This window comes from Prionailurus bengalensis, chromosome A3 (assembly GCF_016509475.1).
Source record: "Prionailurus bengalensis isolate Pbe53 chromosome A3, Fcat_Pben_1.1_paternal_pri, whole genome shotgun sequence".
NCBI lineage: Eukaryota > Metazoa > Chordata > Mammalia > Carnivora > Felidae > Prionailurus > Prionailurus bengalensis.
This window is the reverse complement of record NC_057354.1, coordinates 4,108,265-4,129,812: the sequence shown is the minus strand read 5'-3', so window position 1 is coordinate 4,129,812 and position 21,548 is coordinate 4,108,265. Positions and strand designations below refer to the sequence as shown.

At 48.9% G+C, this 21,548-nt stretch overlaps 1 protein-coding gene across 2 annotated transcripts in view; it reads left to right on the top strand.

The window, feature by feature from the left end:
* The window catches only part of ZNF831 (zinc finger protein 831), a 69,179-nt gene extending 64,006 nt beyond the window's left edge, over window positions 1-5,173 (top strand). For both annotated transcript variants that reach the window (XM_043553559.1, XM_043553558.1), the window contains exon 5: window positions 8-5,173. In XM_043553559.1, coding sequence (XP_043409494.1) covers window positions 8-847 — 840 coding nt within the window. In that variant the 3' untranslated portion in view covers window positions 848-5,173. The remainder of the gene's footprint in view (window positions 1-7) is intronic.
* Window positions 5,174-21,548: the final 16,375 nt, after the last annotated feature.

The window sequence follows — 21,548 nt, the reverse complement described above, 5'->3', positions numbered from 1 at the left end:
TCTGCAGATTTCGGCAGCTCCCAGTGGGCGTGGTGACCGCTGCACGCAGAACACTGCCTCCGGGTCGGGACCATCTGAGCGCTCTGACTCCTGCGTGGCCGTGGCTACTGATAGCCTTCTGTCTCAAGGCAGAGGTCCTGGCGTGGGAACGCTGGAGACACGTCCTCCGCCTGCCCGGGAGCAAGTCTCGGTGGATCTGAAACCGTCCATTTTCTCAGATACTCAAGAGCCTTCTTCCCTTGGGTCCAGAGGGACCCCTCTCCGCCAGGATGTTGCTCCCTGTCTGGCTGCCGTCTGTGCTCTGGGGGAGAGAGTAGGTCACACAACCCTGGGACTTCACAGTGCGGAGCCACAGGACCACAGAGCGGCAGGGGAGGCTCTGACGCAAAGTTCCCCAGCTAGAAAGGCTATCGCCGCGGCCGTGTCGCCATCAGTCTTGCCAGGGAAACCTTCATGTGGGCAAAGAAGGTCAGGTTCGCTTCTGTTGGGGTCAACTGGAAAGACTCATCTGGAAATGCCAGCACCAGGTTCAGCTAGTTCATACCAAGAGGAAGGAGAACACAAGACATTTTTTCCCACTGGGGGACAGTATGGGGGTGGGGAAGTGGTGGTCCCCTGCCCTCCTTTAGGAAATGAGAGTGGGAAATGTCAAGTCTCTGGATTAACTTCCCTAAAGGATTGTGTGGTTCCTTCTAAGCCAGGGCAGCCCAGAGAATCCCCTGAATCCCCTGAAGCCCCTTCGAAAACTGTCAAGAGGAGGGGCCTGGAAGGACTCAGGAAGCAGACGCGAGTGGAGGTCAGCGACACCAGCAGTGATGATGAGGACCGGTTAGTGATAGAGATGTGAGGCTTCTGATGTCTGCAGTCAGAGACCGCATGCTGTCGGGCTGGCAGGAAGGCTGAACTCTATTTCGCCAAGCACCTCCATGTTAGGAGAGCCAATGGGGGATCTTTGCAAGACATCCCCAGCCGGCTCCAGCCTCCCTTCCCCAGATCCCCTGGCGGTATACCAGGCGCCAGGCAGGGCAGGGGTCGCAGTGGAGCAGAGCCTAAGAACGCCTGGCGCACGGTGACCGTGCTGGACTCCCAGCCGCGTCCTCTGCATCGGCCCCCGCTGCCTCTTCCAGTCACGTGGCATTAACCAGGAGAGCCACAGTCACAGTCGACTCGTTTACGTATAAGTGAACCCATAGAGTCGAGTCGGCCGACTTCCTCCATCAGTAAGCTGAGGGTTTGCTTCAAAGGTGGTAAGCATGCTTGGGTCACTGGGGTAGCTTGGCAGAGGAGGTGGGGTATGACGTGGGCATCAAGATACTTCTGTTCACTCTAGAAACGAAATCGAGATGCATTAAAAAACTGAAGTTTGGCTAGAGTCACTTGCGTCCGTAGTGGAAGTTGTAAATATCCTTCAAAATGCCTATGATCTGGTGAAATGCCGATTGTCCTTACATGTCACCCAAGTGGTCAGTGCTTACCTACGATCCTACAGCAAAAGCATGTCATGCTTTCGGGCCCGGTGCCTTTTGTGCTGAGGCCTCCGAAACCCTCGGTGTTTTTAGCTCTTGCAAAGGAACGCCGTGTTAAAAGTTGATAGAACAGTCTCTGGAATGAGTCATTTTTTGAGGGGGAAAAATTCACTTATTTTTCTCTGATTCTCTCTGTCATATTGTGCTCTGAGCAATTTCAATTAGAGGGGTACATTTTAGTAATCTGTACAGCTTAAATTGATGCCTGCTCATCGTGACGGGAGCCTTTTAGATTTCCTCCAGAAGCTTCAAGGATACAAAACTAATTGGAGTTTTGACGCTGTTTTACATCTCAGTAATTTTATTTTGGGGGCTTGGTGTTACTTTGCTGTCAAATTAAATCAGCCTCTGTATTGTGCAAGTCAGAACAGTACAGATAAAATTCCCCAGTATTCCAAGCCAGCACACCCCTGTGCAGAACAGAAGAGCTGATCTACGTCAGCCGACTCAGTGAGCAAAGCCTCGGATTTACTGTGTTTTACTGTGTTCCTCTCCTTCTCCTTAAAGAGGAGAGGAAAAACTTAACCGAGATTTATACTGCTGCATTTCGATAACATTTTATACTTTCTTGTGGTGTGATTTTGTACCATTTGAAACGCACAGCCGAGCTCTTTTGGCTTCGCTGCGCTGTGACGATGTTTGTATGACATCCCGTATCCAAAGCGGCAGCACACAGGCGCGAACGCGCTCTAACGCGTCCTTTCCTGGGCCCGAGGGTGGTCGTTTCAAGGACCATCATGTGACTTTTCCAATTTTAGGGTTATTCATAGAAAACTTCAAGGCAGGACCAGCCTCCCCTGGTGGCTTAGCACGTGTCTGTGGTCATTTCAGGTGCGCTCATAAATATCCGAGTGATTTCGAGCCCAGCCAGGAAAAACGTAAGAAGGGAGATGAAAGGATGCCAGGCATTCCTTTTGTGTACTATTTGTTTCTTCGTCGTGTACTTTTTAAGCCAAACAGAAGTGATGTGGTGATTATCTACCCTCTGAATTACCCGTGCTCCTGTAATGAGAGAGGAGGTCTAGGAGAGTGGTCTGAGTCTTGAAGGGAGACTTGGAGGGAGAGTGAGGGCCTGACCTTGTCCTCAGTGAGCTGGGAAATCTTGGGTAAGACACGTGCCCTCTCCGTGCCTCAGTTTCTCCAGCTGAGAATGAGAGACCAGACGAACTGGATGCATCTCCAGCTTATGTGATCTCCTTGTGAGATGAGCTCTCTCTCCTTTACCTCTGGGGGTTCGGGGGCTCAGAGGTGGCCCCCATGGGGAGGGGTCCCACACACAAGACATTTGGGTGGAGACCGGGGAGAACCGAAGCACGAACACCTTCTGCCAAGTGTTGCCCTAAAGAACGTGAGCTCAGAGAAGCTCCATATGATTTTTTCCCCCAGAGTTCCAGATTTTGGGGGTGCAGTCATTCAGTGTACAAGTCTGGCCGATAATTCAAAGATTAGAAGCAAAACCAGAACACTGCTGTGTGAGGGGAAGACAACGTGTCTAGAGGCTGACCTGAGTACTTTGTCTGGGGAGGCACTGATCAGGGGAAGAAAACCGTCTTCCAGATCCTTCTTTCCTGGTAGCTGCTAAGCTATCCGCAGGATCGCTGTTCTAACTCAGTAAAGTCACAGCTCCAAATAACACTGACCTCCAGATGGTGACGGAAGCCCTGTCCTTCTAAGAGCCACCATTGCCGGCTGCCACATCCCACCCTAGATCAAATATGGCGGAACACCGGTTCCATCTCTCTGCCTCCTCGTGTCTCTTCCCAAGGTGAGCCGGTTGCCAAACCATCCTGTCAGCTGGTCATTTAGCTGGCAGGTGGCAGTGTTTCCAAGTGCGCCTTACTTTGTGTTAGCATGAATTTGTGAAAAGCTACATTCCAGTGGACCAAAAAACAACAACAACAAAGTATTTTGAATGACTCTAGCGGAATTGGCTATTGGAAATCATCCTAAAACACAATTTTTTAAAAATAAAGAGTCCTTTTATAAAGCCCTAATAATCTCTGCTTTTATAAGTCTTAGCTTTCCTATGGGGTTTTCATAAAGAGAAATGCAACACCAGGGCTACCTTTTGGGGATAACATCAGCGATCTGTATCGCTGCTTTGGGTTATTGAAAATAAAATTTCGATGTTATTAATTGATAACTGCTGCAGTTTTTACTCTTCAAGTGCATCCTGTGTAAAACAGATTGACTTTAAAACAAGGCAAACTAGAGTTTACAGATCAGGGATTCATTCCTGTCTCTCCCCAGGGCTGTTACTTTTATTGTACCTTTGGGTCAGGGTCTTAAGTCAATTGGTGCTCAGCTTCTTCCACAGAGAATAACTCTAGGGACTCTGGCATAGACTAAAGTCAAGTGCACTTTGAACTCCTTGCTGTTCTCTCAGGGCAAGGTATCCAAGTGCCATGACCCATGATGCTCAAGACTCACCACCAGGTTTACCTCTGCAGCTTCACCTACCCCGGCCAGACATCCCTTGTTAAAGATTTGTGGGGGAAAGAGGTTTCACCCCCCCACCCCCCCCCTTGGCAGCCGGTACTGTTAAGTGACTCTTAAGGTCACCTGGTGTTTAACAGGCAACCCAGATGCTCCTTGTTGTAAGGCACGATGGAGGACGACTCATGCCTCCTGTCATTCATAACCTTCGAGATTCTGGATGAAGCTAATATCCCTTTGACTCAACAACCCAGGAGAACCTATGGTTCATTTGCCAAGGGATTAAAAAAAAAGATGGCGGAGGGGTGCCTTTAGATTCTCATCAAACCCTGCCAATAGCATGATGGGTCACTGAGGGTGAGTTACACTTCCCCTTCCTAAAATCCCTCCTTTAAGGCTCAGTTGAGAAGAGTAGCCTTGCCAGAAAGCATTGCGACCACAGTTCTTGGCATGAAAGATGAACGACTTGGAGCCTTATGCCAAAAAGAATTTCCTTGCATTTACATTCATTACTTAGAATGATCACATTATTCATTTTTTTCCCCGGCATAGAAATTTGCATCTTGCACAAAATCTGCCTGGTGCAGCAGATTTTCATAGTTATGGAAACTGTCATCATTATTGGAATGTGCTGCTGCTCAACTCTCCAGACATAATTTAATATGGTGAGGAGAAAACGGTCTGCCTGGCTCTGTGGCGGTCACATTGCTGCAGCCGCAGCAAACAGAACTGGTGTTTTTTCCTCACTTCAGTTGGGATGCCCATGGTTCTTGTGAGGGAGCCTCTTTGGCTTTTGAAACACTACGTTTCTTGATATTTAAGCACAAATTTCCTGCCTTTATCTTTCAGAATTCATTAAATGTAGGTGTCAGGACCCAGAAAATCTCGTGTGCTAGATTTGCACCTGTACAGTTCTCTTCTCCCATGCTTTGTACTTCTGTGGGCATATGTATAATTTGATCTGAAGAAGCCTAGGAACATTTGAGTATAGCGCTTCACCACTGGAAGAAAAGGAACCAGGAAAAATAGTCTCTGTCACTTGGAGCCCTAGAGGATGACTCAGAATCTTCTACATGCAATCAGTTGTTCAGAAGTTGCTACTCTTTTGACTGTTCGTAATCAGGAAAGCTATTGGCTTCTTGGTTGGTTGTTGAAATTTATCTTCTTTATATGGTTAAATTATTTTGTTTTGATAAAAATAAAATTGAAAAGAAAAACGTCTCGTGTGATTTGTTAACATTTTAACCCAAACGACGCAGGCAGTATCCTGTATGAATTCGATATCTGATTATTCCCAAGTAGTTACCCAGACATCCTGTCCGCCATATTGGGATCCCATTCCACTCAACAAAAGGATTAGGTGATGGCCAATCACCATATTTTCTGGTGCTGTTTCCTTTTCCCACGTGGCTCGTTTGTTGTAGTCTGCCATATTTTAGACTTCTTAACTTAAAAATGTGTTTTTAAATTCTTAAATGTAGCTAAGTTTTGAAGCCACATGAGGGCACTATCCACAGTGCAATAATCCAGAACTTTTCCCCTTAGAATTGATGTCTCTTGGATATTTAATGGTGTTCATTAACACAGAAAACATTCATAAGTCAAAACAGTACCTCCTTACGAAGATAGCTTATGTGTTCTTCACAGGAGTAAGTAGGCTTCTTTTACATACCAACACAGTCCTAGTCTTCCACATCTATACCTCTTGAAGGCACTTGAAGTCCACGGAGACACAGGGATTGGGAGAAAAAGTAGGAAAGGAAAAATACAAGGCACAGATACACTTATTGATGGATCTGAGGAGCTTTTATTCTAACTCCTCCGACTCTAACAGTAATAAATTAGCCCATTATTTCCAACCTTCAGTCATTTGAGAACCATTTAATGCTTTTTGCCATATGTGTCCACATGTGGGTATATTATTTACTTGATACTTTTGTTTAAATCATCTGTCTTTTTTGTCCCATGTCTTTATTATTAAAAATTTTTTTTATAGAAATGTAGTTGACATGCAACGTGGTGTTAGTTTTAGGTGTACAACATAGAGATTCAACAGTTTTAAACGCTTCTCAGTGTTCAGTCAGTCACCATCTGTCACCATACAACTTTCTAATAATCCTGTGGACTGTATTCCCGATGCCGTACTTTTCACGTCGGTGACTATTTTCGAACTGGAAGTTTGTACCTCTTAATCCCCTTCTTTCTTCCATCCCCCTACCCACTTCTCCTTTGGCAACCACCAGTTTGTTTTCCGTATTTAAGAGTGTCAGTCTATTTTTGTTTTTTAGACTCCATATGTAAGTGAAGTCATAAGGTATTTGTCTTTCTGTGTCTGACTTATTTCACTTAGCATAATGCCCTCTGGGGTCATCCATGTTACTGCAGACGGCAAGATCTCATTTTTTATGGCCGAGTAATATTCCCTTGTGTATATACCACACCTTCTTTGTCACCTCTGTCTTAAAGAAGGGATCACTGCCCTAAATAATAATATCTGTGAAATCTCAGCCTGAATTTGATAGTATTGTATATGTTCTGATCTGCATTAAACTAAACTCTTAAAAATTGTTCCTCCACGTGACATACTATCTTCATACCAGCAGTGGTATCTCCCTCACACTGGGGGGAAGTATTGAGCGAATCTGAAAGGTACACGCATCGTTCGTTACTTTTGTTATTCTAGTTCCTCTTAAGCACAACTCTTTCCCCATTTTTTTTCTCCGAGCCCATAGAACTGAGGCCACAAGTAGCGTTGTAGGTTAATCATGTAAGTTTCTTCAGTCAAACTTTATAGGTAAGTAACTACCATCCCAAGTGAAGGGATTAGCCCATGTTTCAGTCTCAAAGGAAGAGTCCCGTGATATCTTGTGGTATAAACACAGTTTTGTTGTGGTGGTTGGTCGGTCGGTCGATTGGTTGGTTGGTGAGTACCAAATGGTACACGGGAAAGCACAGTTAGGGACTCATGCTGAGCCGCAAGGACTAATCAGTTCCTCTCAAGGACCTGCTTCCATACTTTTGGATTTGAAGCAGATGAATTTGGCTGCTCCAGCAATCAAGGAGAGCAGCTTTCCAGTCTCCTGCTTGGTGGCAGCCTGTTGCTGTTTGGGCTTTGAACGCAGAAGGACTGGCTCTGTGGCGTCTCGGACCTTTGTCTCCAGCTGTGATGGACATCTGCTTTCAGTCTCCCTCCCAGAGGCAAATTCAACACCCTTTATGGTTGAGCATTTGGCGATTTCTGCCCCGAAGTAAGTGAATTGTTTTTCTGCATGAATGCATGAGTGAATGGATTCCTATAAGAAATTGGTGGCTTTGTACATGTGGCCTCTGGGACAGAGTGGCCCAATCCTGTCTCTGGCCACAGTGAAGATCTACTTGTCCTGTGTGTACGTAGTGTGAAATAGGGTATATAATTCAGCAAAAATGAGGCCTCTCGACACCATCACAAATGAAAGGCTGGCTATTCAGGCTTGTTTTTTCTATAGGCTAGTGTTCCAGTCAGACATGTTTGTGCTCTGAGGGTTGCTCCCCTTATGTCTCCCATGCCCCCCACTCACGTAGAGGTCATTTGTTGGGGACCTACTCAAAAAGTTGTCTTCTTGTTCGAGAACTGAGTAGAGTGGGGCCAGTGAGCTAGGAAATGAGATAACCACATATACAGCCCAGGAGGGATTGCCTTGGAGCAGGGCCCATGGTGACTTCATGTTGGCGTTCTCCGTAGCTGGAACAGTGCATGGCTCATAGCGGGTATTGGTGCACATTTGTTAAGTCAGTGGATGAAGTGGCTCACTGCTGGTCAAGGAGAGGAAAGAAAGTTTATTTTTAATGTTTGTTTATTTTTGAGAGAGACAGGGACAGAGCTTGAGCCGGGGAGGGGCAGAGAGAGAGGGAGACAGAATCCGAAGCAGGCTCCAGGCTCCGAGCCGACAGCACAGAGCCCGACGGGGGGTTCGAACCCACGGACGGTGAGATTGTGACCTGAGCCGAAGTCGGACGCCCGACCGACGGAGCCCCCCAGGCGCCCCGAAAGAAAGATTCTAAGATGAGTGATTTGGCCCCACCCCTTGCCTCATTATCAGAGATGAACGAGAGCATATGGAGAACTTTCTGTCCCCCCATTTCAGAATTTAGCAACGCTTTCCCATTACCTGCTCCATCCTGTTTGTTCACCCAACATTTATTGAGTGCTTAAGCACGTAGTAGGCATATGAGGATATAGGAGTGAAAAATACAGGCCAAATTCCATGGAGCTTTTGTTTGGGCGGAGGGAATGTCGATGGATGAACCAACCAGACAGACAAATAGGTAAACAGTGTAATATCAGGTGGTGCTGAGGGCTGAGAAAACCCAAGGGGGCGTGAGAAAGTATCTTACCCCAATTCAAACCATTTCATGCAAACGTACATTTTTCTTCTGCCGTCCTCAGCAAAGCGAGAGGAGTCCTATGCAGTAAGATGTGCCCTGCTTCATGGCAGCCACCTTCGTTCTCACGTGAAGCAGAGTGTTGCTGAGTGAGCTCATGCGTCTCATGCTTACACGTTTCCTCACTTTCTTGATAGCTTCAGTTAGTGTAGTTGGTGGACCCCCCGGCGGAATGTGGTAACTTGGGTCTGCTACGCGGACCCCAGCACTTCTGGATGGAGGCTTCTCGGATCCCATAGTAGCAGGTGGGCACTGTTTTAGACCCAGTTTCCTTGACACAAGCCATCAAACATTTTTTTTTTTTTTCAACGTTTATTTATTTTTGGGACAGAGAGAGACAGAGCATGAACGGGGGAGGGGCAGAGAGAGAGGGAGACACAGAATTGGAAACAGGCTCCAGGCTCTGAGCCATCAGCCCAGAGCCTGACGCGGGGCTCGAACTCCCGGACCGCGAGATCGTGACCTGGCTGAAGTCGGACGCTTAACCGACCGAGCCACCCAGGCGCCCCATGCCATCAAACATTTGAGGCTTGGGGATCTCAGTCCTGGGTTCTTTTTCTCAGGAAAGGTGAAGAGATCACCCTTAAAGGCAGCGGTTCTCAAAAGAGGGTGGCTGGACAAAGGGAGGGGAACATCGGACAAGGTCTGAGCCAGTTTTGATTTCACAACTTGGGGTGAGGGGTGCTTCTGGCCTCCGTAGGCAGAGGCCGGGAATACTCTTCAACACCCTGCGGTGCACAGGCCGTCCCCACAGAACGGCATCTGGTCCACCAAGCCACGAGCACCGAGGCTGAGAGTCTGGGGCTCAGGCAGTGAGGCTACATAGTCCGTAAGAGGCCCAAGAACAGTTTGGTCCTCGTGCTGGTCAGACTGGACCCGAAGCAGAGTGCAGGCTCCGTGTCCCAGGCGCAGGCCGGCACCCCTTCCACAGCATCACGTCTGCACCTTCAGGGGCACACGAGGACACGCTTCCAGAGTCCGCGCACAGTAGGCCGTCTGCCGGCTATGGTCGGGTTTATCGCAAACCTCATCTGCTCTTTCTACTCTTTATTCCACCTTGAGGAAAAAGAACCAGGACACGGGAAGGTCGATCCACATGAAAAGATGAGTATGGAGTAGACATTCAAAAAATATTTCTAGAGCAAAAGCTTGGATGTTGCGGGGAGGATGAATGCAGCCCAAACTCTAGAACAGTCCCCTTGGACCTCCGGAGCCAAAAGGAAAGTAAGAGATAGGTGCTGATCTAGGCACCAGGAAGCTTTCAGATTTGACTAAGGTGAGCAGGTTTGTCGGTGCGTGCTTTCTTTTTTTTAGGGGAAACTGAGAACCGGAGGATTTTGTCCTGGCTTGAGTCAGAGTTAGCTGTGACTAACACCTGGGCTTCGGCCCTGACGTCCAACATTCTTGCCGTGACGTGATCACATTCTGCCTCTGAAAATTTTCCATTATGTTCTACTGTCCTTACTAAAAAGCACAAAGAAAGAACAATACATTTTCTAAAGATCCTCTGCATCAGGGTTTGAAACTATTGACGAATTTCTGGTTAGCTGGAAATAACTCAGAAAATTAAATTATCCAGACTATCCCATTCCCCAAATATTCCAGTTAATTAAGGTTTGATTGTGTTTGTTTTGCAAAAAGAAAACTTCTCTCCTAAGACATTTAGACTCAAAGAGATGTGAGCGGAGCCTATGTGGTCTCATAATTTATGCACTTGAGTTGCTGTTCCGTGGGCAATCTGGCAGGGATCACAAGCGTAGACAAAGAAGATGTTAACAGCGAGAAAGACATCACCAGAAAGCCTCTGGAAGACAAACACTTCACATCTTCAATTATAAGACAACCTGATGCAGAGAGAGAATAAATTAATTTAAAAACCTCCTGCACAAAGAAAATAATGGAAAAATACATCATAAGTAGTTATCCCTTTTGTGCTAAAAACAAGTGATTTGGAGGAGATAACTGCATGGGGCTGAGTGTGTGAGTCTTATTATCTTTTTCTGGTTTTGAAATTCTTAGGGGAGAAGCAGAGAACAAGGAAAAAAGGAGCTTTCATTGTTTCAACAAACATTTCTTGGGTTTTTGGTATGTTGCCAGGTACCTGGCTACACTTTCTGGGACTTTTTCTACTTTTAAAATAACTTTCAGTCATGGCAAAGAAACTTCTAGATGCCTCACTGCTGATTCCAGTGGTGGTTCCAGTAAGGCCATTTCTTCTAAGGTTTTTGCCAAGACTCTTATGGTTCGGCTTCGAGGCACAGCTGGGGAATATCACTCGGCATTTTCCCCACCGGAACTTGAGTTTTAGGGGTTGGGGCATCCTAGGCTTTGGAGAGCACCCGTTTGCAAGGAGAGGTTTAGGAGGGTTTCACGTCGGTTTTCCTGGAAGCAGGCTCTGAAACAGAGTTCAGTGTTGGAGGTCGGTTTGGGAGGGCCCTTGGGATGAGCGACACCTGTGCAAAGGAGTGTGGGGAAGCAGAAGGGGCGGAGGGAGGGGCTGAGCTCTGATTCAAGGAGAGCCTTGGCCAACCCATGGGGTGCGCTGGAGAAGGGTGTGCCCCTGGGAGAGGCGGCTCTCTGTAGCCAAGGCAGACCTTGGAGGGACCAACAGCTACAGTCTCTGCCTGCAGACAGCCCTCCCAGCAGCTGGGCGGTATCCTTCATGAGAGGGGCTAGGAAGCACGTCACAGTGTCAACTCCAGTGAGGCTCCATTACTGTCCTCCCTCCTTCCTTCCCTCCCTCCTTTCCTCCCTTCCTTACTACCCAGCAAATACGTACTGAACAACTGCCATCTACCCAGCACAGCCTGGTAGAGAAGATGTCATTAGACAAACCATTACCCATTATTTATTTACAACTTGACAAACGCTAACGAGGGACCATGCCAGGTGAGAAAAGAGAGAAGAATCTGGGGGAACCAAACGAATCAGGGAGCCTTTGGGCTGAACCCGGAAGGCTGACCTGGGATGAGGAGAACGGTGCTCCCGGGGGAGGAGGCTCTGAGCTGGAGACTAGGAGGAGAGGTGAGGTCCGTGGGCCACAGGGAAGCAGGAATGAAACTGTGGGGTGAGGGCTGGATCTGGAGGATTCCATGGGCAGAGTGAAGCAGTGTGCTTTGATCCGAAACAGCATGACCTGAAAATCCATGCCATGCTTGCGGATGTAGGAAGGTTCTTCTGGGACTGGAAAACTAGAAGTTGGTTTAATGTTTGTTTATTTTGAATGAGAGAGAGTCAAGAGTACGAGCGGGGGAGGGGCAGAGAGCGAGGGAGACGGAATCCGAAGCAGGCTCCAGGCTCCCAGCTGTCAGCACAGAGCCCGACGCGGGGCTCAAACTCACAAACCACGAGACCGTGGCCTGAGCTGAAGTCTGACGCTTAACCGACGGAGCCATCCAGGCGCCCCTAGAAATTGGTTTAAAATGTAAATGGCAATCCTGCTCCGAAAGTTTGTATTGTTTTTGAGAATGCGAGGTACCCAAGATTGAATTGGCTTCTTTCAGTGTGGCCTAAGGGGGACCGGGCAGGACTGCCCAAAGTTCCAGACAGACTGATCTAGGTTTTTGTCATCCCACTGAACCTGGCCATTGTCATTTTCACAGCAGCCCATCTACATGGGATAACCTAGGCTGTAAAATGAAATACTTAAAGGGTCAACCAACCACAGGACTTGAGAACCGCCGTCCATAGACTCTCTAACAAAGGAGTGGATACCTTGACCCGCCTTGCAAGTTTGGCTTTCACCTGGTTGGAAAGATGAAAGAAAAAGGCAGCTCTGACATCCAGAGCATTCCAAATGTCTGCTGTCCGGTGTCATGTCTTGTGGAGTGTTACCTGTGTAGGAACAGAGTCTAGATCAATTGGAGTCCGATAAGATTCCAGAGGGGACTTACATTTGGAGTCTCTTTCCCTCTCTCTCTCTCTCTCTCTCTCTCTCCCCTTCCCTCTCTCCCCCTCCTTCTCTCTCCCTCCCTCTCTCCCTCTGTCTCTCCCTCCCTCCCTCTCTCTCTCTCTCCCTCCCTCTCTCTCTCTCCCTCTCTATCCCTCATTCCATCTTCACTGAGAATTGCGGAGAAGCATTTGAAAAACAAGCCTATTTTGGGCTTGAGGAGGAACAGTGAGAGGGTTTGTGGTCTTTCTCAGGGTTCTCCCACCTGCCTCGGCCGCTTTATTCCTTCTACAGGCTGAGTCCTTATTTAACACAGGTTTTAAAGTTTGAAGAGCTTAACCTTTTCAATTAGGAGCTGAGCTCTCCCCCCACAGAGATCATCCAATTAAAAAACCAATTCCTGGGTCAGTGTAGATGAGTCGTCGGCACTCACAAAGATGGTCCACATCTGCCAAGGGGCACATCGGCTGTGGGGGAAGCACTTCAGAATGTGTCATCTTCTGAGTGTCAGAAGATGACACGCCAGGGATGGGAGCCTGGGAACGGAAGGTGCGTATTGGTGTTTAATTAAGGAAACTTGAGAATGAAGAACATTGAAGTTCTTAAACCACTGGTGGCTTCCAGGTGGCACGGGGCCCCTGGGTAGGGCTGGTTGTCCCCGCTGTCCGTGTCCCCGCCCTGACCTGTGCCCATGACCCAAAGCGAAACGCTTCCCAGCAGGGGAGTTACAGAGGATCACAGGCTCCTCACGCTGCGACAGGTCAGTCTGCACCAGTGGCAGAGACAGTAAAGCTGCAGTCCCGTCCCGGGGGACACGTCTGCCACAAGACGTGAACGGGGCTGGGGAAGGACCAGCCCTCTGCCAGGAGAAGCCCGCAGACACGGGGACATGCAAAGGACAGCACACAACCCAGGATCAGAGCCTCATTGTGCAGATTTCATCACTATTTCATCTGGGGGAGAAAGAACCTATAGGAGGAAGGATGGGGGGGGGAAGCCCCACAGATTGTACTTTGATTTTATAACCAGATTGTTGGAAATTACTGACAGATTGAATAAAATAATATGCTTCGGAGCCGCAGAGAACTTAGAGGTGGAAATCTAATTGACTTCCACCCTGAACCTAGGGGCTGGGGGCTGGGGGAGCTATATTATTAATCACCACTGTGGTCACTGCTTGGTGGGTTCCTGCACTGCAGGAGGAAATGTAGCTTTCAATTACATACATATGAATTTCAAATGACTGCCTGGTGTACCAGAGGGCGAATTCGTGTGGATGGGGAGCTGCAAGCCATGTGCAGACGCACTTGAGAAGAACCACACCACCCCATAAAACGATGCAATTAGGGTGTTGGGGGTGAGCACCCTGGGGCTGTAGAGCCCGGGTCTGCAAGGGCCCCACCTCGTCAGCTCTCTGTCGGAGCACGCGTTCTCTTCCTTCCTGCAGAGCCCTTGCAGTGGCCCTGGCCTGAATAGATTTCAGATCTGCCTTGAATATGAAATACCTCTGGATGCATTCAGCCATTTTCTACCCTGAAAGTCAGCGAGACAAAAGGCAGATGGTGTTGGACTTCAAATGATTATTTCAGGGGTTCGCTAATGTCGAGATAAAATGAGGGACACGCAGGAAGGCTTTTCGGAATCGATACGAGTTCTTCAGCTTCCAGGTTTCCTCCGGTATTCAAACAAAAGCCAAGGTTTTTGTGGTGGAGTTGATTGTTAGTGTGGATGCTGGTTTCCTTGAACAAGAAGGTCTTTTCCTCCCACGGAGAACAGACCCCCCCAACATTCGCCTGCACTTGTGCGGGACGTTGGAGACGCAGAGATCAAGACAGGCTCGATCCTGCTCTGGGGAAGTGTGCTTTAGCCCTCCTACACGGCTGGCATGTGGTGGGCTCAAAGCAAGATGTGTTCCATTATGCTGTGTAAGCCGGGAGGCTCGCTCACGGATTCATTCATCCGCTCTGCCTTTCCAGGGTGCCCACTCCGAGCAGAGCCACTGTCGACTAGTCGCTAAATAACACCGAAAATCGCATGAGAATGTGCTCACCATCTGGCCAAACACGCAGGCTTTGGGCTCAGACAAACCTGGGCTGGAGTCTGCCTTTGCTCTGAAACTCTGTCTGGCTTGGAGTCTCCCCCCGTGCCTCAGTCTCCCCTACTATAAAACGGGGACAGTAAGAAACACCACTTAGACTGGTTACGTTAGCCGAGCGCCTCGCGGGTGTTTGCAGTGCTGGTCTCAGGACTCCTCGACAGCCTTAACAATGACGGAGAACCTCAAGAGCTTTTGTTACAAGATCCCTTTTACACAGTACCAATCAGTATTTATTGTATGATAAGTTAACAGTGGACACATGAAGAATTATTTATTAACTCGTTTTAAAACAGCAACGATAAAACCCATCATGCAGTTTGTAATGGAGACCAGTGATGTTTTTCAGAGTATTTAGGGAAAAGGGGCGCATTGTTTTGTATTTTTGTGCATCTCTCTTTTTAATGTGTATTTATTTATTTTGAGAGAGCGAGCACGATCAGGGGAGGGGCAGAGAGAGAGAGAGAGAGAGAGAGGATCTCAAGCAGGCTCCACGCTCAGTGCAGAGCCCACATGGGGCTCGGTCCCACGACCGTGAGATCATGACCCGGGCTGGAATCAAGAGCCACACGGGCTCTTGTGACTCAACCGACTGAGCCACCCGGGCACCCCTTGCACATCTCTGTTAACGTCTGTTGCAATATCACACCACACATAATCTGCAGAGAACTCCCCTGTGTGGGCCCAACAGAATGTGAGTTGTGTTGTCAAAAGAGGGCCCAGCCCCTTGAAAGGGTCTGGGGGCCCCCCAAACCACACCATGAGCACCACTGTGGAAAGTCCTTTGATTTTCACTGCAGCCCTCTAGGGCAAGGATGATTTTCATTCCCATTTTGCAGGTGAGGAAACTGAGGCACAGGAAGGTCAAGGGACTTGAAAGGTCAAGGCCACACAATTAGAGCAGCACAGCTGGCATTTCCATGCACCCAGCTGTCTGCCCCCAGGGACCTCCCACTACCACTCCTCGGGCAGAGCACCCATAGCAGTGCCTCACACAGGGTCCTCCAGGTAAACGGGAGCACTTGGACAGCCGTGAAGCAGCATGGTGGCCTTCTGTTGTGCAGATGACCCCACCCCTTCCCCCAAGGGCGCAGGGAGATGGGCAGAGGGAGGCCACTGGAACCCAGATGCGAGGCTTTGGGGAATAGTAAGATTCTGACCATCCCTGAAACACCCGAATCCTTTCTAGAACATCTCTAGCGGCCAGAAGTTGCTCCCAGAGGAAGAGTCTGTCTGCTCACGGGGAAAGCTTTGAAAATACACAGCCACGGAGCAGTTCCCTCCCACCGTCCGTGGTTTACCTGGTGGTGGTGCCGACCCACCACACACATTTGTGGAAGACAAACGAGGCAGGTACGTTTACGGGCAGGGGCAAAAAAACATCACATCAGCTCAGCTCTCTTGCGCTTTGACCAAAAAGCGTGGGTCGTTGATCAAAGGGCTGGCAGCCGGAGGATGCTCTGAGGCCAGGCACATGGAGAGGAATGTTTCTCATCCCCTTCTTTACTTTTTCTTTAAATCCACAGACCATTTATTCTTTTTGGCTCGAAATACCCCAAAGATTTTGCAACTCACCTGTTTCCATTTGCCAGTTAAAAAAAAAAAAAAAAAAAAAAAAGATGAGGGGAAAAAAACCAGCCACATTAGAATTCATGGAAAGAAATAAGATTGTTTTTGAGACCCTGGCAACTGGATTTCTGTGTTTTATTAGCATAAGTGAATTATTAATTCAGCACAGAAGAAGCATAGATCTTTGTCATATAAAAAATCATCAATACCACAAGGGACCTTCGCAACCCAGGATAATAATAATATCTTACTTACATTTGCATAATGCTTTACAATTTACGAGGCCCTGTCACATACCCCAGGGACTTGACTTTGATAGCTGCGCAGAATGGAGATTTTGCCCTGGGTGGAACCAGCACAATAGCACAGGGATTTTACTTCATTACTGTCAGGCCCCAAATCATGGATAAACACCCTAGATCCTATCGAAGTGCCTGGAGGGGGAAGGGGAGGGGGAGGGAAGTCAGTAATAGTTAACGTTTCTTTTATTGTCTTCTGAAACTTGTCAGAACTTGCTTTCCGGAACCAAGAGATCCAGGTCCCACCTTGGGGAGTGGTCCAGTCTGAGCCTTCTCTGAGCCCCGTTCTCCCAGTCCCAACTGGGTGGCGCCATTTGCCGTGGGGGCCAATGTGTCCGGGTTCGCCTGGCTGGTTCCCAGTTGGAGAGCTGAAAGCCCAGAGTCCAGAATCCCCCTCGGTCCTGGGCAGGGCGGCTCGGTTGGTCATCCTACGTTTGACAGCCTCAGATAACAGCACACACTCTGAACCTGCCTCTGCCCTTTTCGTCGCTGTGGTTTTGCTCCTGGCTGCCGCTTGCTCAGACCTTAATATTCCACAAGTGCCCTTGGTCTTGCCAGTCAGAACTGGCTTTTTAGCCTGAACCTGGAGAACTTCTCTTCTCCTCTCCCTGCTCCTCTGCTGTCAGAGCAGTGAGACAGGAGTGGGTGCTTCGAACGGGAACAGCCATTCTCTTTGGGGGAAGTCCCCATCACTTCAGGAGCAAACAGGCAGCGGAGATGCTGGGTCCTTTTCCCCACCCCGTGCGACTCTGGCTCCAGCACATGTCCCCACTTGACCAACCATATGCTCTCAGTCGGGACTCGGAGTCTGGGAAGAAACACACAAAGTCTCCAGGACCATTAGAGCCTGCCGGCTTGAGACCCTGCATCCAGGTCGTCTCGGTGGCTAGCCCTCTGCTGCTTCTTAGCTCCCTTTGGGCTGGCCTGCTTTCTGAGCCCAATTCCCTGGGTCTGTGAGCTAACCCACATCCTTCTGACCAATTCCTTCAATGCTTAAGCTAGCTGGAGTCAGCTTCTGATGCCTGCTACTTGTGCCTACTGTGGTGGATTAAGGAAGGTAACATTATACCTTACCACCAGCTAGCTTTATCTGTCAGTTCATCCATCCATCCATCCATCCATCCATCCTTCCACCCATCCGTCCATCCATCCATCCACACATCCATCCACCCATCCATCCACCCATCAATCATCCATCCATCCATCCACCCACATGTCCATCCATCATCCATCCATCCACACATCCATCTATCCTTCCATCCATCCATCCATCCACCCACACATCCATCCACCCATCAATCATCCATCCATCCATCCATCATCCACCCATCCATCATCCATCCATCCACACATCCATCCATCCTTCCACCCACCCATCCATCCATCCACACATGCATCCACCTATGTATCCATCCATCCATCTGCCCACCATCCATTCATCCCTTTATTTCTCTATCAATCCTCCCTTCCATCTATCCACCCATCTATCCATCCATCTCTGTATCTTTCTCTTAATCCACCCTCCCATCCCTCCATCCATCTAGCCATCCATCCCCTTGACCACCTACTCCATTCCCCTTCCCTTCGACTCCATTGACCAATATACAAATATATTAATCTTTTTGTATTATTTGCAAAATATGTATTATTGCTTTGTATGATATACACATATAAGTACAAATCTTAAGTGTATTGCTCAATGGACTTCACATATGTCTGCACTTATAACCACCATGTAGATCAAGGTACAGAAGGCTTCCAGCACCCAGAAGCCTCTCCCATTCTCCTCCCAGTCAATTATTGCCCCACCTTGCACCCCAAGGGAACCACTATTCTAACTTCTATTATCATCAATAAATTTTGTGCATGTATTTTCAATTTATACAAATGATCTTGTTATATTTCTTGTTCTGTTTCTTGAAGTCCTATGTTCTTAAGATCCATCCATGCTGTTAGGTGTTCACTTTACCCATCACTTTAAAAAAAAACAACATAATTTATTGTCAAATTGGTTAACATACAGTGTGTAAAGTGTGCTCTTGGTTTTTGGGGTAGATTCCCATGGTTCATCGCTTACATACGACACCCAGTGCTCAAAGTACCTATCACTTTTAATTCACGTGTTTACTTAATGTGATGGCCCTACCTGCCTATACCTGCCCACTCTCAAGGTTGCCTCACCTCCCAGTGCTGTCACTGTAAATGTTTCCGAGTGCATTTGTGCATGGGAATGTGCTGGTTTTCCTAGTTAGCTGATACGTTCGAAGGTCAAGTTTTAAACCCGGGGGTGGGAGGAGGAGGGTTTACCAGGTGAACCTTTTCTATGTGTTATGTCCTTGATGCTTTCGCTAAACTTGTCAGTGCCTCCCTCCCGGCAGACAAGGATTTATTGGGAGATGTGGCTATCTCTCTAGATGTAGAACCTTCCTCTCCTCACCCGCCCTGACTCACCTCCTCCCCTGAGTGCCACTAAAGAGACACGGGTGATTGAGGTGATCTCACAGTCATTTTGTGTGACCCAACCATCTGCTGCACCCATTCACCAGCGCAGAAATTCTAAGCCAGGTCTTTGGGGGAAGCCGGGGGAGGGGAACAGTGGTGAGAGTGGAACAGAGCCAGGTTTATCCACAGAGAGAGTCCTCAGCCGTTTCAGACTGCGTGTTAGTGTCAGACCAGTGGCTGAGAAACATGGCGGCCACGGCCCTGGAAGACACAGCTTGCTTTGATTTGGCTGCAGATGTGTTCCATTTGTGAAAGAGTCCATGTAGGCTTGCGAAGGGGGCATTGGAGAAATGTGTTTTCCCTGAGGAAACCAAGAGTTTATGGACAAAATAGCCCTAAAAGACAAAGACCTTGGAAGCACCCTTCTGCCTGTGGGGCCACCTGACCCACCCTACTGGGCAGACTCGCTTAGGACACAGTAAAGCCTTCTCATCCTGTGCAATTCTGGGAAGATCCGGAAGGTTATGCTGAGGGGGATTTAGTCCTGAAGCTGATAGACACAGAAAATAAATGAATAAAAGAAAATAATCACTCTCCTCCGGGACGCAGCATGAAAAATATCAACATAACCCTGATTTCATAATAATTCAAACCAGATGAAGAGAGCTTTATATGCAGCCCCACCCCAACTGCTCTGATTTCTAATCGATTATTGTGGAAATGGCATTAGCCGGGTTCAGGAAGCAGAGCAGACTAGGAACCTGTGCCCAGCTGCAAGAGACACTGTCACTGGGTGGGAGCAGGTAGGGTGACAGAGTTAGGCAGGGTTGCAGCCAAATCCAGTGTGTGTGTGTGTGTGTGTGTGTGTGTATCAGTTATGCAATTTGGGTCAAATTCCTTCCTTTCCCCAAGATTCCGTTTCTCACTTGTGAAGTGGGAGTAGTAACTGTTTCCGCTTCTCAGGGTAAAATGCACAGAGACTTCTGAACGTTAAGAGGTGCACCGGAGACCAGCACCCAGAAGGTGCTCACTAAATATGAGTCCCCCGCTCAAGTGGGGGCCACCGAGAGCAGGGCCACGGCGAGCCACCGCGGAGCCACTGAGGTTGATCTACAGTGTGGACATTGCGTGCTTTCCCATCCAAGTCACGTGTTCACCGCTAGACGTCTGTCCTATAAAAACAGGTTTATGAGGGCACCAAGACATTTCTGTGAGAAGGCAGTACTGTTTGCAGCAGTGACATAGTGGGAACGACATACATGCCCATCACCAGGTCAATGTGGAGTAAGTCATAGTACAACCGCTGAGTGGGTTTCTGCAGTGTTGAAAAGAATGAGCAGATGGATAAATGTGATAGGGAAGGGTGGCCGTGTCCCACAAGGCAAGGACCTAACAGTGTTTATGGATGCCTGCGTTTTTCTAAGAATAAGCAAGAAGCAACACGGTCGGGGAGTTGGGCGTAGAAGAACATACTGGAAGGAATGTGTGTTGAGTCGCTGGCGGTGACTTGCTCGGGGGAAGGTGGCACCATGAGCGATGTAGTCGTATGATTAATTGGCCAACGTGGGCACTGTGAGAGGGGAAGGGGTGCTGGCCTAAAGCCGTGCAGGCCACCCGGAGCGCCACCTAGGAGCCGTCCTCTGTGGTGAAGACCATTCAGGACTGACTCTCCGTTGCTGGGAACAAAATCTACGTCGCGCTCTCTGAGTTTGTGTTCCCTTCCCCGAGCCCCCCCCCCCCCCCACCCTCCGTGACTGAGCCAGGCCTGGACGAGGGAGGTGGGATCTCTTCTTTCAGAACCTCGGGGACAAGAGCCAGTGCTTGGGGACATAGCGCCCAGCTCGTAAGGGAGGGAGGGAGCGCGGATGGTGGGAAGGTGGAACCAGCAGGCGCCCTTGCAGCCCACTGCCTACTTGGAGCACTGGCGGTCATGTGCCTCCGCGGAAGGGGGGAAATTTGGTGGCAGATGGAAATACCAGAAGAAAGGATACCTTCCTGGAAATCCCTGTGGGGGATGCCGAGGCCACCGAGGACTCAGAAGGGCGGTGGTGTTTGCTAGGAGAGTGGGAGGAAGGGAACACGGGGTCTGGATCCTGAAAGGGTGTGTGTTTCCTCCCTGGCGCTGGGGCGCGGGAGCCTTGCTTGGGGGAGCCGGCAACGGGAATGTGCGAGAGCGTGGTGCTCCGAGACGGAAAGTTTGCTTTTCCTGATTGGAAGCAGCTGTGGGCCTTTGACTCTGGAGAGAGGCAGAAAGTTTGGTGTCTTGATGGTGTTAGAGGTTACTCCAGATGATTTCCTGCCGCCCAGGCCCCACTGAATTAGAACCATTTTTCAACCCACTCAGACATCCAAGACTTACAGGGGTTCCGAGGAGGTCTCGGAACATCCCTCTAAATCAATCTCGCAGTGTTTTTCCCTGGGAACGCTCAAACAATTCAATTAGTGTGCGAGCCCCCAGCACCCAGACCTGGCAGACGCGTTGGCCGCCTCCCCCTCGGAGCGATCGGGTCTTGCCCATGCTTCCAAGCAGAGAAATTATCCCTTCGAGATCCTCTCCCATGATCCGATTCTCAGGAGCCCTGGGAGGGTCTCTGTGATGTAAACAGGAGCCTAGGGCAGGGTCTGAGGAGTCGCCGGAACGATGAATCAGGTCGGGAGACTCTGATTTGGGTTATGTTTTTAAGCAAGTTTTTAAATATAAGTAATTTTTTTTTAATTTGAACATGCTTTTAGATTTACAGAAAAGCTGCAAAGAGCATACAGAAATTCCTGTAAACCTGTCGCCCGGTTTCCCTGATTCTTAGCGTCTTCCATTTCCATGACGTGCCCGTGGCAACGGCAATACCGATGTCAGTGCGTTACTGGGAACT